Source organism: Xenopus tropicalis, chromosome 7 (genome assembly GCF_000004195.4).
Source record: "Xenopus tropicalis strain Nigerian chromosome 7, UCB_Xtro_10.0, whole genome shotgun sequence".
NCBI classification, from domain to species: Eukaryota; Metazoa; Chordata; class Amphibia; order Anura; family Pipidae; genus Xenopus; species Xenopus tropicalis.
In genome coordinates, this window is record NC_030683.2 from 47,479,607 (window position 1) to 47,498,217 (window position 18,611).

Below are 18,611 nucleotides of genomic sequence, written 5' to 3' on the forward strand. Positions count from 1 at the left end.
ATCTTGGAGTCAGGAAGGAATTTTTTCCCCTCTGCGGCAAATTAGAGAGGCTTCAGATGGGGTTTTTTTGCCTTCCTCTGGATCAACTAGTAGTTAGGCAGGTTATATATAGGCATTATGGTTGAACTTGATGGACATATGTCTTTTTTCAACCCAACTTACTATGTTACTATGTTACTAAATATGGCAGCCCCCTCATAGATGAACATAGAGCACTCATGTCAAACACAAGGCCCGCGGGCCAAATCCGGCCCGCCAGGCCTTGCAATGTGGCCCGCACTGCGCTGTCATAGGAGGCTTGTGATCTTGCGCCAATCTATTACGCATGCGCAGTACCGCCGCTCCCTAAGTCTTCGCCAGTGGCTCCTTCTGTCTTATGCCGCGGCAACAGGCCCTTTTATAAGGTTGCGCCCGTGCGTATGACGTCACACGTCAGCGACGAGGCGCAACCTTATAGTAGTGCCTGTTGCCGCGGCATAAGACAGAAGGAGCCGCCGACATCACAGGTCTGTTGGGGGTACTTTCTGTGGGGGCTCTGTGTGTGCGGGCTGGCTACTGTCTATGGGGGGTACTGTGTATGAGGCAATTGGGGGCACTTTGTGTGGGGGCTACTGTCTATGGGGGGTACTGTGTATGAGGCAATTGGGGGCACTTTGTGTGGGGGCTACTGTCTATGGGGGGTACTGTGTATGAGGCAATTGGGGGCACTTTGTGTGGGGGCTACTGTCTATGGAGGGTACTGTTTATGGGGGCAATTGGGGGCACTGTTTATGGGGGCAATTGGGGGTACTTTCTATGTGGGCACTGTGTGTGGGGTCTACTGTCTATGGGGGATACTGTGTATGAGGCAATTGGGGGCACTTTGTGTGGGGGCTACTGTCTATGGGGGGTACTGTGTATGAGGCAATTGGGGGCACTTTGTGTGGGGGCTACTGTCTATGGGGGGTACTGTGTATGAGGCAATTGGGGGCACTTTGTGTGGGGGCTACTGTCTATGGAGGGTACTGTTTATGGGGGCAATTGGGGGCACTGTTTATGGGGGCAATTGGGGGTACTTTCTATGTGGGCACTGTGTGTGGGGTCTACTGTCTATGGGGGATACTGTGTATGAGGCAATTGGGGGCACTTTGTGTGGGGGCTACTGTCTATGGAGGGTACTGTTTATGGGGGCAATTGGGGGTACTTTCTATGGGGGCAATTGGGGGCACTGTGTGTGGGGGCTACTGTCTATGGAGGGGTACTCACTCATTTTAAATTCACATTTCTGGTTAACATTGTCAGTTTATGACTGTTCAGTAAACCATTCGGCCCGCGATTTAGGCTGGATTTTAGATTTTGGCCCCTTCTCTGATTGAGTTCGACACCCCTGACATAGAGGATCAGATAGGTAATGTCAAAGCATCAAACAAATACTTTTATGGCACCATTATAAATAGCACGCAAAGACATTGTTATGACAGATGTAAAAAATGTTTCATTTCTGGTGTCAGTATCTCTTTAAGTATCGGTTCATCTTCAGTAAAGACTCAGTAAAGACTATGCAGGGAAAATGGCTATATCTATTTTTCTTTTAATTATAATCTAAATAAAATCTAAACTGTAGATTTCTGGTAGCCAACAGCCCCTGAACCTGTTGGGATGGTACCCTCCTTCCACCCTTACAAAGGTGCTATCATTCTTAACCCAGTTGTGCACAGAAGGGGAGAAACTACATGAAGGGGAGATAACTAAATTGTAGGAACATATATAGGCTCAACAGCAGGAAGTTTCCTTGCAGAAATGAGTTTATTGTGCCATTTTCCACCAATAAACGCACTTCTGCAAGGAAAATTCCTGCTGTTGAGCCTCTCTCTGTTCCTACAATTCTGATATTCAGCATTTCCCCTTTCTTGGTGGTAAGGTAAAGGAACTATACTTTCGGCTCCCAAAGTGACCGTAAGTAAGGCTGGAGAAAATTCTGGTTCATTGGATGCTCCTGAGAGATGAAGGAGGCTGTCTGCAAGCAAGTGATTTTACATAATTAAATATGTTTTAGAACAAATGTAATGAAACAAATCTTTAAGCAAATTTGGACTGCATTATCAGTGGACTGCTGTTCAAATTTAGAAGACAAATGGATTACAAGACGCTTATATCTAACTGGGTTCCCATGTACCCAAAATGACAACCACAGAGACAAGTGCTGAAACATGTTTTGGGGATAACCCCTTTATCAAGTGTGGAGAGTTTTAGCACTGTAAAATGCCCAGGCTTACACTTTCATAAAATATATTGGCAAAAATTTTCTATAAATAAAATACAAAAATAGTTAAAGGAACTATAAACATTCTGAGAAGGTTATCATAGTGCAGGATGGTTGGTACCCTATGGTCAAATTAACAGGACACTTTGCAAATTTCCGAACAAAATCCATACCTGGATGGAAACTGGAGAGTGTTCAGGTTCCAACCCTTTGCAGTCAATGAATTCGACAGTCTGAAAATGTCAAATTTATTTGACCCGAGGGCAATGACAGAAACCTCAGGCTTCCCAAAAATAAAGATTTCTTTAATTTTCCGCAACCTTTGTAAACACAGGGAACAAAAAAGCCAGTTAAAATCCATTGCATTTTCACCTAAGAAAAATTACATCTCCAATCTTCCAATTACATTACTTCAGTTTTCCTTCATGACCTCAATTAAAAAAAAAATTACAATTACCAACCTTTCAATATGGAAAAAAAATGCATGTACCATGAAAGATTCAAAGAAAAACATACTCTGTTTCGATGAACCGTGCTGCTTTGATGATCTTTTTTGTAGCCTCTATATAGCCATCTTCTCCTATGTGCATCATTGTGGCCCAGCATGCAGCGATTATTCCTCCAGGGCGGGAACCGGCTATAGCAGGTGATGCATATATGCCCCCTTGCCAATCCGGAGCAACAAAGAACTGGTAATGCCGATATTTTTTGTCACTGTACATGATAACTGAAGAACCTTTTGGTGCGTAACCATACTGCAATTCAGAATAATATGTATTAGTTGCAAAAATTAACAGCGTAATCAATTTTTTGAATTTGTGGAATTTTAAATTATGTGATGCTCTAATGCCGATTTAGATACTAGTTTAACAATACTGCTTAATAGTTTACTGTAATTCAAACAGTAATAAAGTACACACAGGTTCTCAATTGAGATGAGCTCTATTGGATTGGATCCCTTATCCAATGGGGTAAAACCATCTACTATAGTCAAATTTTAAGCAAATAATTCAGAATGTTTTTTTAAATTACTTCCTTTTTCTTGCAGTGCTGGGGTCTCAAGTTCAATTCAAGCTCTGGCACTATACAGTATCTGCAAAGAGTCTGTATGTTCTCCTCGGGTGTGCATGGGAATTTAGCTTTTTGCAGGGACTAAATATCGGCAAAGTTAAATTATCATTGTGGCCCTGGAGATGGCCTTCCTGTAATTTGGAAGTTTCTGAACAATGGGTTTCCGGATAATGAATGCCATACCTATATAGGGCACACTGTTGTACTGTGTATAAGCAACACTGTTTTAGCTTGTTGTATATCTCTGATGCAATTTGCAAGCCATGCCCATTAGGCAATTTACATTTTACATTTTCATTTTCACAAGCTTTACCTTGTGAGTGTCCGCAGAGATGCTAGTGACTCCTTTTACTCTGAAGTCAAAAGGCTTTAATGGGAAACCAGCTTTCTTCATAAACACAATGAGAAAACCACCTAGACATGCATCCACATGAAATGGAAGTTGATATTTCAAAGCAAGCTGTTAATTGAAAATAAAGTGGACAGTGTTAACAGACCATACCTCAGTTATCGGCTATTTTTGAGGTGGGGGTTAGAAAAGGAAAGAAAACAGGATGGTTTTATAAAAATATTCTGTAACTTGTCTGCAAACAAACAGAACATTTATCTATTAACTGTGTTAATTGTTTTTGTTCTTTTAACCGTCTGTTTTGCAGAACATGAGGCTGCTCCTGGTTTCCTATTTTATGCCAATGGTGAGATTTAGATTTCAAGGCAACCAACACCATCTTATGATGAGAGAAATCTGTCCCTTTATTTAGCACCATCCGTTCTTCCTTCTATTTTAGTAAAATGCTCAGCAGTCCTACCATACATTATTGTAGGTACAGGGTTTCTTTCATTTATAACATGTTAGATTTGCACCAAGCATATTGCTATCAATTTGGGTTCACTGCATCACAATTATTTTTTTACCAGAACCAAACTGACCTCACTCAGACTATAGTTAATTGAGAATTCTGTTTTAAATTACATTAATTGTGGTGGGTGTGTCCAAATAAGCACCAACAGTTTCTTAAAGGTGGCCGCAAAAGATTGGCAACAGTGGCCTAATCATTAACTGAAATCTCCTTACCTCAGCAACTTCTTCTATTGGGTCAATAACACCATGAGGAAACTGAGGAGCTGAACATACGAGCATGGCTGTATTTTTAGAAATTGCCCTTTTCATTGCCTAAAAAGTAAGGGTTAAAAATGTGAAGAACTATAAACATGAAACAAAGTTGTATTATGCTTTGCATAATATACATATATAATGTGTGAGTGTAAACTATGTGTTTCATATATGTGTGAATTACCTCATGCATAGTGACCAAGCCTAAAGCTTGAAATTTTAGTGGTAAGCAAAACTTATCCTTTTTGTTTGCTATAAAATGATATTGCTTGTTGGGATGGCACCAGCACACCGCTTATTTTGCAGCCATTTTACCTGAGAAAAAGGGGGTGGTGTAATAATAATCACAACAAACTAAGCAGTGATGCAAGAAAAATAAAAATTGGTACCTTAACATCCACTTGCATTGTTGCTTTGTTTAGTGGAATATGCACAATCTTCATTCCAAAATAATGAGCAGCCTTTTCAAAAGCTGCATGGGCACTGACAGGAGCCACACTAAAATAAAAACAAAATAGTTTAAAAAACATGATTTGCCATAGGCAGATACAATGATCCAAATCACAGAAAGAACCTCATCCAGAAAACCCCAAACATTCCAGATAACAGATCCCATACATGTACATGGGCTTACATAAAAAATACAGCCAAAAAAGCAATTGATTCAGTTAATAGTAATAAATGGCAGGGTGTCATTTATAAACAATGGGCATATTTGCACCTTGGCAATAACCCATAGCAAACACTCTGATTGTTTTCATTGTTCAACTTGCAGCTCACTGGAAAAAAAGCTTATTACGGATTGGCTGCTGTTACAAATTTGACCAGTGTTTGAACCCCCAAGAGTGTTGCTGCAGGTTGTCAGGAGGTATATGCCAACAAGTGCCTAATAACTCTGCCATCCGACAGTAGCCTAATGCTGAAGTACACAGTAATAGCTCTGCACCATAATTTTGGCTACATAGCTTTTTGTTTTAGACAGAAAAAACATTTCTACCTAAATAAGATCCAGAGTAAATTATATCTGCATATCCTCTTTATCCATCTTCAATAAAAGACTAACTTAAATTTTACAATTCAGTAATTTTCTACAAAAGAAAAAGTAAAGTATACACACATTTCTGGGTGCTTAATTCCCTTCTCATAAGCCAAATCTCGGTACGCTTTACAAGCCATCAGAATGCTTTCTGTTCCACCTGAAGTCACCTTTATTAAAGAAAAACAAAAAAATGAGAGGATTAAAACAGGTTATCCCTTTACAAGAGCTTTGACTGCATATTTATGGAATATGTAGTCATTTTGTATATATTACTAAATGCAGAAGACTCGCTTAGCAGGGAAATGGGTTTTTTTTTGGTGTGGCAGTAGCCTAATATAGCCACACACAAGCTCATACTGCACTGTTTGAATGTGCAACTATGCATATACATGTAGTGCTATGTGTACCTACAGCTGTACACAGATGCACATGTATATGCATAGATGCACATTCAAATAGTGCAGTGTGAGCTTGTGTGTGGATATTAGGCCGAAGCGGCATAACTCAGCCCCTAATACTGGTCACGTGCAATTTCTGTCTGAAACTCATGATCCTCTGTGCACCCTTCTAAATGAACTTGTGCAAATAAATTAATCATACGATAAAGGCTAACAGTTGAACCAGTTCAGTGTGTTTCAGGTCATATGTCAACCTAATAGTACCTGGGTCACACTTCCCCTTTATGATGACCTAAGGACCGATTGTCCAGCTAATGGTGATCTCATGCAATTACTGTTGGCTAGTATGCTTCTTTAATGACTGAAAATATTCAGAGGCTGCCCTGGAAGATACAGTAGAACCATAATTTTATGTTTTGCTAGAATGGACGTTGCTTTATGTACGGCATGTTTTTTGTCACCACATTTTATACCATTTTCCCCCTAGAAAACGTAAAATTGGGCATCTACCGTATTAGCTTAAGTATTGCATTTAACAGGATACTGTGAGTAACAGCAAGGTTATCCAGTATACCAATCAACATTAATATAAATTGAGAGAACATTTATGTATATTTTGAAAAACCCTTAACAATTCTTTTAAAAGAAAAAAAAAACACAAGTTGGAAAGCCCATGAAAATTTTGTGGCTTTCTCAGCTGAGTTATTTACTGAAGTCATCGTCAGCTGATCACTAGAAGAAAGCTGAGCAACAAAATTAAAAAAAAAAAAAAGAAGTCATTCATTTGTTATGGGTGATGAGAACTAGCTGAGACAAAGGGTTTTCACAATCCCGACAACAGTTGCAAGCAGTGGGAGCTTGGGTGGGGCTGGCTCTGACTGGGGGAAGGAGCTGGAGATCACTAACAACTCTGTAAGCAAGCAATGAAATGCAGCACAATTCATCCATCTCAAAAAAACAAAGTGAATTTGTTAAAGTGAATGTATTAAAAGGATCAAAATTGCTATGCCATGAAAAATTGGATGGAATATTTATACAGTCTATTTTAAGGAGAGTGTATGCATTCTTAAGATAAATTAATTACAGCATGTTGTAAATATTCTTCAATTTATAAATATTTCTCCCTATGTAGGTGTTTTTCCCTATTACACTCTTATAGGGTTATGGTGTAAAAAGTATAGCAGTTAATCTGCAAAAGTATCAGTAAATATATAATTTACTGGTCATCTTATTGGTTATTAGCTGCTGCACCTGGGCAAACTTGGTGCCCATCTATACATATGAGGGGGGTTTGGATACTTCCCAGAGGTAATGCATTGTGCAATGTGACCCCACATGTAGGCTCAATGTTTAGTGATCAGATGAGTCACAACCATGGGCCAGTTCATCAATGATGGTGGTCACTGTTCAACCAGATTTTTTTAATTTAAAGTTATGAATGGTTATCCCATTACACCAAATTTTGGTAGGTCCAAATAAGCAAGCAGGACCCCAAAACAGTGCTGGTGATTGAAAAGTTTGGTCAAAAATAGAGGTCCAGTAACCTAGTCAGTTATATTATTGTTCCCAAGCTGTATTTGCATATTTTCCAAAAATACAAAATGTAACTACAGATAATGAACAATGAACTGCACACGGCCTCGCACTGGTAAAATCAAATAAATACTTAACATTAAAGCCCAGCATTTATGGGTGGACTTCAACAAACAAAATGCTTCCTCTGATTCAGTCCACCTGAACTAGAGGAAGCAGAGTTGGGAGGACCCAGTGCATATTTATGCACTGCTGTGCTTAAAGGACATGTAAAACCCCAAAATAAACTTTTTGCTTAATAAAAAAAAAAACATAATTCTAAGCAACTTTCTAAAATCAATTTATTAAAAATTATTAGAGCTTTAAAAGTTATTGGTAAATGTAACTGCTATAGAAAGCAGCCTTTGCTGAACTCCTGGTTGTAACTTTTTAAACAATGTTGCAAGAGCCAGGCTCCTCCAGCAAGACAGGTCTGTAAAATCTTCTGGCGTTTGTTACATTGTTTAAAACGCCAAAGCCACCAGGGCAAAGAATAGAAAGGACTGGCAGCCACTGCTTTTAATAGCAGTTATTTACCCAAATAACTAAAAAACCATTACAAATATGTAATGAATGTATATTGCAAAGTTGCTTAGAAATAGGCAAAAAAATTCTTTTTGGGGTTGAGATATCCTTCAAAGAGAGTACATTTTGTAATTCGAGCAGTTACTTTTATAAACAGAGTGAAGTTTAATGACACATTAGATTATTTAGAATGAGTCTGTTTGAGAGATGAGATGTTTTGGTGAACAGTTTCAGAATTTTAAAAAACAAGAACTAAAGCCACAAAAGGAAGTCTGTAAAAGCACCAGAAACTGAACAAAGGTCTCAAGGAAAGCCAAAGTCTGACTTCATTCATCATTCCTGCATGATGTGCAATTAACTGATTTCTAAAGCACTGATCTGTAATGCCTTATGATTCATTTATTTGGGTTAAAAGTTACTTCAGTTTATCTGGACACTTTGCATCTCTCACTAAGGCAATGACCTTATATACAACAAACATGTGACAAGGAGCACATGAAAGACACAGCAAAGCTGTGGGTCTAGTTCCTATTGTGCAATACAATGAAGAGGTTGTACACAGGGAAAATGTTTTATGTCAAATAGAACAAAGCTACTTTCATATATATTAAAAAAAAAAGGGGGGTTTGTTTTTCACTCCAGATGAAGGTTTCTGTGTGATAGCAAAATGTTGAGTAATAAACCTTTCTATTTTTGCATTTACGTTTTGTTCACAATTTTTTGTACTAGCACCCAATATATTATAGCAGTGATATCCGGCAAAAGACAGAATGGTAAAGCGACAATAATATACAATAGTAAGAGACCCCTGTATGTGCATATTGTTTATATTTTCTAGTTTAACCACTTAAACTATACTCGTCTTAAAGGGAAAGTTCACCTTCACTTTTGGCATATTTTAGATCAGGGATCCCCAAACCCTTTTTTACCTGTTTTACCCGTGAGCCACTGGTAAGCATGAAGGACAAACATGAAAAATGGTCATAAAAGGTGCCAAATAAGGGCTGTGATTTGCGATTTGGTAGCTCCTGTGCGGACTGGCAGCCTAAATGAGGCTCAGTTTGGCAGTACAACTGGTTTTTATGCAAGCAAAACTTGCCTCCAATCCAGGAATTAATAAATAAGCACCTGCTTTGAGGTCACTGGGAGCAACAGCCAAAAGGGCTGGTGAGCAACATGTTTCTCACAAACCACTGGTTGGCAATCAATGTTTTAGATGGACCTACTCTAAACAGCCTTTCATTTTGTCTTCCTTTCTATTTTGTTTTTGAATTACCAGTCTTCCTCTTGTGTCTTTTTCCAATCTGCAGTTAATAATACTGTCTGGCTGTCTGGGTCAGTGACCTTAACAACAAAACAAACATGACTGGCTGTGAGGTTTCACTTTTATTGCTAGTTCCTATTTTTATTGCTCATTTGAAATTTCAGGTCTTTTTCTCCTACCTTATCTACCTTGATTTCAGGAAAATTAACCCTTGCAAAAAAACATTAAATTCTAAAGGTGGCCATACACGAGCAGATCCGCTCGCTTGGCGATGTCGCCAAGCGAGCGGATCTTCCCCCGATATCCCCACCTACGGGTGGGCGATATCGGGGACCATTTAGGTAAAAAAAATAATAATCCGATCGTTTGGCCCTGGGGCCAGACGATCGGATTATGTGGGCGGCAATGGGGCAGTCGGATCGGGGACCGCATCAACGAGCCGATGCGGTCCCCGATCCGACCAGATTTTCTAACCTGGCCGATCGAGATCTGGCCAATTTCAGGCCAGATATCGGTCGGCCAGGCCGATCTGCTCTCCCCATACACGGGCCGATTAGCTGCCGAATCGGTCCAAGGGACCGATATCGGCAGCTATAGTCGGCCCGTGTATGGCCACCTTAAGCCTCAGGGTGACAGAACAAAACATGCAATTTACAATTAAAATGATTTATATTTAGAAACTAACTGTAAATTGTCTTAGGATACATATTTCTAAATCATATATATTCCGAGGTGAAATACTCCTTTAAAGGACAAGGAAAGGCAAATTCACTTGGGGGTGCCAAAATGTTAGACACCCCCAAGTGAGTTTAATCCCTTACCTTGTACCCCGGGGCTGGTGCCCCTGTTAGGAGAAAACAGCACCAGCCCGGGGTACCTGGAGCGAAGCGCTTCCTCCTTCCTGCTTTGTTTTCTAAGGACTAAACGATGCGCGCATGCGCAGTAGAGTGAAAAGCCGACTTCTCTGTGCGCATGCGCGCGCACCCGAACCAGGAAGAAGGAGGCGTTGCAGCTACCCCGGGCTGGTACTGTTCTCTCCGTACAGGGGCACCAGCCCAGGGTAGAAGGTAAGCGATTAAAGTCACTTGGGAGGGCCTAACATTTTGGCACACCCAAGTGACTTTGCCTTTCTTTCTCCTTTAAAAGGTGAATAAGGAGGTGCTCTTGCACTACCAGACCTTAGTTATACTTCCACATCAATTAGTTTGTTCTTACTGGTGAATTAATCCTGATTTAGACAACCAAGCTACTACTTTAGAAGCAGTCACAATGGGATCCAGATAATAGACAACCACATGTTCCAAAGGGCTCTGGATATGCCACTGTGAGCCCCCTCAGTGTGGTCAGCATAAACTCCTTTATGGATAAACAACAACCTACCTCAATTTCAGCAAATACCTGAGATAAGCTGTTGGACAAAATATGCTATCTATATATGCTCTTAAGATAGAGAATGTAAGCAATTCCTGGCTCTCAGAGAAGAATTCTATCTCCCCCTAATATGGTATTTTCAATCTTAATTAGTAATGCAATTTTAAAATCTCATGCCATGCCAGTTAGAAGAACTCTGAAATTAGGTCCTTCTTTCATGTGTTCTGGGACTGCCCAGAAATTTAAAAGTTCTAAGGAGAAGTGCTAGAATAGGGGAGTGAATGCTAGGAAGGGCTAGTTCATCAGTCAAGTATTTTAACTCTGCTTGATATAGTAACAGGCATAACTCTTACCACACATACTGTACAAAATTGTGTTATCTGCAACTACTAAGCTAAGAAAGTAAAACTGATTCACTGGAAAAAAACGGACTATTCTTTGACTAGTTATGAAGATATATACAATAGAAATATATATTTATATTTATATTATTATTATAAAAATATGTTAATTGTTTATAAAGATTAAGTCTGCTGTGAATAATCCACAAAAACTTACTGTTCCACAAGCATCTGGACCGCCAGTGAAGAGTGTGCAAGTCATCCTCACCACTTCTGCTTCCATTTTGCGAACACCAGGAAAAATGTCAGAATGCAAAGGATTGGTCCATGCAAATTCTCCATAAACCTACACACATAATAGCAGCAATATCAAATAGACATAATAATGTAAAGTATCACTTTTATTTAATCTTGGTGCTAGATATTAAATATTGTTTGAACACTGCATTGTTTGTATTAACTCTATTAAATTAGAATGCTGTGGGTATTCCAGACATAACCGCTATGAGGCACAGAGTTAAAGGGCAAATTGTTATCACTTATCCCAAAATCAAAATTTTTTCTAAGGCCTATGGCGTACACTGACAAAATTAGGGATGCACTGAATCCAGGATTTGGTTCAGGATTCGCCCTTTTTCAGCAGGATTGGCAGTTCTGGCCTAACCAAATCTGAATCCATAAAATCATGTCACAAACACAAAAGTTGAATTTTGTTTTTGCTGCACGCACCGTTCTTTTTGGCCAAGCCAGCCAAACAATCAAATTATTACGGCGGGATTTCAGGCCAGATATCGGTCGAGCAGGCCCGTCGGTAGTTCCCATACATGGGCCGATTAGCTGCCAAACCGGTCTAAGGGACAGATATCAGCAGCTAGAATTGTCCCAAGTATGGGGACCTTTAGGATTTGGTTAAGTATTCGGACAAATCTTTCACTAATGATTTTGCATTTTCCCGAATCCTAAAATAGTGGATTTATTGCATCCTTAGCCGAAATGTGCAGTGACAACAGTCACATGGGATTCCTTTAGACTATAATGAGAAGTAAGCAAAATGATTTCTGCAAGTTTCCTAAAAAAGGTAATACAGGTATAGGACCTGACTGTTATCCAGAATGCTTGGGATATGGGTTTTTTTTTCCCCAAATACTGTAATTTAGATCTGCATACCTTAAGTCTGATAAAAATAAAAAAAAAAATTAATGTAACCATTAATTAAACCAAACGATAGATCTCTGCTATCTTGGGTGACTAATCTCTCCAAAACAAAGGGAAAGGCCAATGAAAAGGCCTGTGCATCGATTCGGTTTTCTGAAGTCGCGTGGCATGCAGGAAGAAAGGTGTGACCTCGGAAAACCTGAAGAAATGTATTAGTCTTTCCTACCAGTGATTCCCTTTGTTGAAGATGGAAAGGCATTTCATATTAGTGATCCGCGGTAGCAAAGAACTATTGTGGGTGACTAATCTCTTTGTGGGACATTAGCCTAAACAAGACGCCATTTATTCCTATCTATGTATATTTACCTTTACAAGAAGCTGTGTCAGTCTTTCATCCCCACTATAAACTGTTCCAGAGACCTTTCCAGTTTCCCAAGAAACATTTCCTAAAAAAAAAGTGGTCACATACTGTATTTTAGCAAACTCAAGACTTGGCCTGTTAATGAAGGAAAACTAAGGCAGAATACAAAAGCATTAAGGCTGAAATGATATTTAAATATTTTTGTGTATTGTAAATGTAATTGTTATTTTGCAATAACATTCATACTGCAAAGCTTCTGCTTTGCTTTGTAAGCATTTTATCACTGCTAACAATGCTTAACAATGGAAGTTTCATGAGAGACCACAGGCATCTGTATATAATGATCTATAGTTTTTGCCAGTTTTTTAACATTGCTGTATGTGAAATTGTTTTAGCTCTTTCTTACAAATACATAAAAACAGATAAGGCAGGTTTCCTTCTTACACCTGATAACCTGTCACAGAAGAAAAAATGTTCATAAAAAATCTAATGAATAAATCAGGAGTGGCCATTAAACTAGTATAAAGCACACTATTTAGGGCTCTCAAGGCAACTTCTGCGATTTCACTTAAATTGCGCCACCGCGTTTGCCATCCCACCGCCGATTTACATTTTTGCCGATGGGATTGCATTTCGGGGAGATTAGTCTCCCGCAAACAGGGAGACTAATCTCCCCGTGTACTAGAGCCCTTACAAATTATCCTTTATTATCACTGCTCATTAATGCCACCATAAGCCCCCATTTTGAAATTGAGATGTACCATTTGCTTAAAAACTATGTGAAGATTGAAAAAAAAAAAGTTAATCTTAATTGAGCTATTACTCATATCAGATTATATGGCAGCCCATATGAAAGCATCACACATTTGATTAGTCAGAGTGCATATTTGCTGAAGGCCCCTAAGGGCTCTGGCACACGAGGAGATTTGTCACCTGCGTTTTTTTCCCCCGGCGCTTTGGCGACAAGTCGCCACGACAATACACGCAAAGAGATTTCATGCGAATTGAGCTCCAGGCAATCTGCTACCCATGGTACCACTCAACAGTTACCCCTCCCACATGTTTACTCAAGTCGCTCAGAAAAGGGTCTGTGTGCGATTTGAAACAGCAGGCGACTTGAAGTAGCCTCGTATGTTTTGACACTGGCGATTTCCATTGGTTTAGCATTGGTGTCTTGTCGTTCGTCTTGTCACCAAATCATTCTTTTAAAAATCGCCAGCGACAAATCTCCTCGTGTGCCAGAGCCCCAATAGCTCACTTACATACATATTCTGATGGTGAGAACACATAGGAAAAGATGCTGGCAGGCACTCCGGATTCCCAAAAATTATCAATGGCAGCCAGATAATAAGTAAAAAATGTATAAAGTTTATTTAATCCATATATAAAAACAGAGTAGGCAGTATACACCCCCTTTCAACATGAACGCAGGAGTTTTTTCCTTGAAAACGTTTCACCACTCATCCAAGTGGCTTCAAATGAAACGTCATTTGAACCAAAGATGAGTGGTGAAATATTTTCAAGAAAAAAAAAACTCAGAAAAGTCCAGTTGTTTTAGACTTAATTCTACTAGATCCCGAGTTCATGTTGAAATGTGATGTATACTGTCCCTTTAATTCTACACCCTGGTTTCATTCAACTTACTGAAGTGTAGTCCCTCCTATTGCCCTTAAGCACTGAGGAAGGTTGAACACAATTTAAATACAAGAGAACACAAGCCAGCTGTATTAGTATCAACTATGTCTAAACAACCTAAAAACATTTCAGTATTATAGTCTCAAACAAATAATGACATTTGCCTTACTGGTTTAAGAATATCCTCCTACATTGTGTGCAGGTATGGGATCACTTATCCGGAAACCCATTACCCAGAAAGTTCCAAATTAAGGAAAGACCATCTCCCATAGACTCCATTATAAGCAAATAATTCTAATTTTTAAAAATGATTTCCTTTCTCTCTGTAATAATAAAAAAACAGTACCTTCTACTTGATCCCAACTAAGATATAATTAAATCCTTATTGGAGGCGAAACAATCCTATTGGGTTTATTCAATATTTAAATGATATTTAGCAGACTTAAGTAATCGAGATCCAAATTATGGAAAGATCCCTTATCCAGAAAACCCCAGGTCCTGAGCATTCTGGATAACAGGTCCCATACCTGCATTGTAATAAGTAACCTTTAGGCTTTGGATTTAACCATATCTTATCTAACTGAGTCAAAAACACCATTATTAGAATTAGAAGCATTTTGCACTCCACACCTTAACTCAGTGCTGTCCAACTTCTACGGTGCCGAGGGCCGGAATTTCTCTAGCATACATGGTGGAAGGCCGCTAATGGAAGCCAGTTTTGGCCACTCCCCTTTTTAAACCACACCCACTTCAAACCACACCCATTTTATCACAATGGTGGTCCTCACTGCGGGGATATCAACAGTTATTCATATGTGAAAGAATTATATTATGTCATATTAAGACACACCCTTAAATCCATATGCCTCCTCCTCCCCTGTGGATAGCACAGCAACCCCCAGCAACATAACTACACACCTTAGGGACCATTTAATGGCTGTTTCCAACTACTAACAAACTCCCAGAACAAACCCCTGCCAGGTTCACCTCACAGGCAGCATAGGGCAGGCAAAGTATGGCACACACAGGCAGCACTCTACCTACCCTATGCTGCCTGTGTGTGCCATACTCTACCTGCCCTATGTTGACTGTGTGTTCCATACCTTCCCTGCCCTATACTGCCTTTGTGCCATACTTTGCCTCCCCTATGCTGCCTGTGTGTGCCATACTCTATCTGCCCTATGCTGCCTGTGTGTGCCATACTCTGCCTACCCTATGCTGCCTGTGTGTTCCATACTTTCCCTGCCCTATCCTGCCTATGTGCCATACTTTGCCTCCCCTATGCTGTCTGTGTGTGCCATATACACAGGCAGCATAGTCCAGGCACTACATACAAAGTCTGAGGTGTGAACAGTTGAACAATGTGGGTGATTACAGCCTGAGCCTGAGCCTGAGCCTGAGGTGTGAACACTGCAGGGGGTGAACAATTCAGAAACTAAAAGGTGTGAAAAACACAGGGCATTACATGTTTAAACAATACAGGGGGATTACAGCCTGAATCTAAGGTGAGAACCATGCAGGGGGCCAGTTAATCACAGTACTGATACCATTTAAAGCTTACACAAAGGTAAGCCATCAAAGCAGCCAGACAGGTGGGGGGCCACACAGAGGGGGGTCGCGGGCCGCATTGGACAGCACTGCCTTAGCTCATGTATCCTCGCTCTGCATTTGACTGCCAATAAACAGTACTGAGCTATCCAAGCAAACAATTTTATGAGCAATCTATTGTTTCAGAAGTCTGGAAGTGAATAGAATCACCTTGTATTCAAAAAGCACGTATGTAAGCATTTTATTGCATATATTTAAAAACAGGGTTAATCTTTGAGACTACTATGGCAACTGATACAAAGGGCCAACTAGGTCAAAAATGGGTGCAAAACAGACTTTCTGTTAATTGTGAAATCGTTTTAAAGTACTATGTACACTGAGTATATGGTCCTTTAATTTCAGGCAAATTTGCATAACACCTGCTATTGTTATTCTAACCTTGCCCAAAGTATTTCTGAACACACAGGCTCCCAAAAGCTGTAATTCCAGTTGGATAGGCTTTCGTGTTGACGACAGAAACAAATTACATATACCAAAGCAATTAAATGACAAAGAAAGAAGTCACTTTAATCGCTCACCCGATACCATATGACGGCGCCCCTACCAGCCCAATTGTTTTCTTAGGGTGACCACCCACCTTCTGTTTTCTTCCCAAACATATCTTGCTCCCAGTTAGACTTGGTGCATGTGCAAAGTTCAGAGTCACAAATGCACCAGGTATGCCTGGAAAGAAGAGGGAAGCTGGCCGCCCAGGCAAACTACCCCAGGCCAGGTGATCGATTCGAGTCAGTGATTGGTGTCCAACAAAATAGCACCAACAAGTCTTTAGTTTTAACGGGGAAAGTTACCTAAAATGTAGTTGTTATTACACGAAAAAAACATTGCAGTTGAGTCTGGTTTTGGTCTACTTCTTTCCAACCTTAAAAAAGTATTTGAAAACCTATTGCTGGGTAGGAGTTGTTATTGCTATGAATAATGACAAAATAATAAGTTACTGTATCAAAAAAACTAAAACCTAAAACTGTCACATAATGTTTAAGATGTTGCAGGAGACAAAATGGCATGTAGACACAAAGAGAGAGAATAAACATAAAATAAAATATTAATACAATACTTCTCATCCCTGAAGTTAGAATTACAAACTGGATCACAATGATGTATGACTGCTAACCAGTAAGAAATTGTACTACCCATGAATTAACAATACCAGAGGTAAAAAATAGTGATGCTTATTCTCTCTCCATATGCACCTCCCGGATTTGTGCTGGGCCCTTGTATAATATCTATCTTGAATGACACTTCTGACTATTAAACGGGTGCTAGGATAAGTGTCATTCAAGATAGACAGTATACAAGGGTCCAGCACAAATCAGGGAGGTGCATTTCTGACTATTAAACAGGTGCTAGGATAAAAGTCTCCCAAAAGTCTGCCTCTAAGAGGAGAAAATAATTTCCTTCAAAACATATCTAATTGAATAAGAGAATTAAGACTACTTTACCAATTGATGCATACTCCTTCTTTAGCTTTTCCATAACTTGTTCTTGCTTTAGCCCAGTTTGAGGCAATGCATGAACATAGCTCAAGCCATTCTTCAGCACCATTCTCTCTGACATTTCATTTAGAGCTTTATCCAGCTTACTTTGTATCTAAAAGAGTAAGATCAACAGTGATGTTCATTAAGGCGTTAAAGAAAACTAAACCTAATTGATTAATTTGTCTATCCTATTGCACTATGAAAATTGGGCACATCAATTTCAGCTGACAGGTTTTGTTTAATTCTTTTCCATATAAATCATCAACATTTGATTTATGTGATCTTTTTGTAATTGAATCTAAAATTGTACATACTGAAATCAAAAATAAAGTAAATGTAGATACTGTAGCCATGAGGTGTTTAGCTGAATGCGTGTAATAACGAGGAAAAGGGCACCTATATGCACATAGCACTTTGTAAATCTGCAGAAAACTTTCTTGGCTTTTTTTCTAAACAGCAGATAACAGAACATTGCAGACACAGCTCCACTGTGCATTTCATTCCATTTGGCAAAGCAGTTACAGAAGCACTAAGATTATTATCATTTATTTATATAGCATTGCAGTGCTTTACAGAGATCAAACATCATTCCCATCTGTCTCTGCCCCATTGGAGCTTACGATCTAAGGTAGGGATGCACTGAATCCAGTATTTTCGGATTCCACCAAACCATGAATCCTTAGTAAAGGATTCGGGTGAATACCGAACCGAATACTAATTACCATATGTAAATTAGTATACGGAAGGGTTACAATTTTCAATCTCCCTGTTTACATGACAAAAAGTTACTAGAGTTTAAGGATTCAGATTTGGTTTGGCTAGGAGCATGGATTTGACCAAATTCAAATCCTGTTGAAAAAGGCAGAATCTTGGCCAAATCATGAATTCGGTAGTCTAATCTAAGGTCCCTATCACATTCACACACACACTATGGTCAATTTTATTAGGAGCCAATTCACCTGACTCGGATTACATACAGAGTAATAGAGAAAACCCAGAAGAAACCCATGCAAGCAAGGGGAGAACCCAACAAGTGGTAATTAGGGTTATGGACCCACTTTTGAAGTGATCTGTTAGGTCTTAAGGTCCCCATAAACTATAAGATCCGCTCGCTTGGCGATGTCGCCAAAAGCGAGCGGATCTTCACCCGATATCCCCACCTACGGGTGGGCAATATCGGGTAGCAAGTAGCTTAAAAAAATAAATAATCCGACCATTTGGCCCTGGGGCCAAACGATCGAATTACATTTGCGGCCATGGGGCAGTCGGCCAGGTTAGAAAATCCAGTCGGATCGGGGACCGCATCGGTTCGTTGATGCGGTCCCCGATCCGACTGGATTTTCTAACCTGGCCGATCGAGATCTGGCCAATTTCAGGCCAGATATCGGTCGGCCAGGCCGCTCGGTTCTGCCAATACACGGGCCGATTAGCTGCCAAATC

General features: G+C 39.8%; 1 protein-coding gene across 1 annotated transcript in view; it reads right to left on the reverse strand.

The window, feature by feature from the left end:
- sgpl1 (sphingosine-1-phosphate lyase 1) overlaps positions 1-18,611 on the reverse strand; it is a 31,307-nt gene that overhangs the window by 3,719 nt on the left and 8,977 nt on the right. The window contains exons 4-12 of the mRNA XM_002943494.5: positions 17,136-17,283; positions 12,459-12,538; positions 11,155-11,283; positions 5,545-5,633; positions 4,817-4,925; positions 4,389-4,487; positions 3,627-3,773; positions 2,759-2,997; positions 2,416-2,562 (exon numbers count right to left, since the gene is read on the reverse strand). Of these exons, the coding sequence (XP_002943540.3) occupies positions 2,416-2,562; positions 2,759-2,997; positions 3,627-3,773; positions 4,389-4,487; positions 4,817-4,925; positions 5,545-5,633; positions 11,155-11,283; positions 12,459-12,538; positions 17,136-17,283 (1,187 nt within the window). The remainder of the gene's footprint in view (positions 1-2,415; positions 2,563-2,758; positions 2,998-3,626; positions 3,774-4,388; positions 4,488-4,816; positions 4,926-5,544; positions 5,634-11,154; positions 11,284-12,458; positions 12,539-17,135; positions 17,284-18,611) is intronic.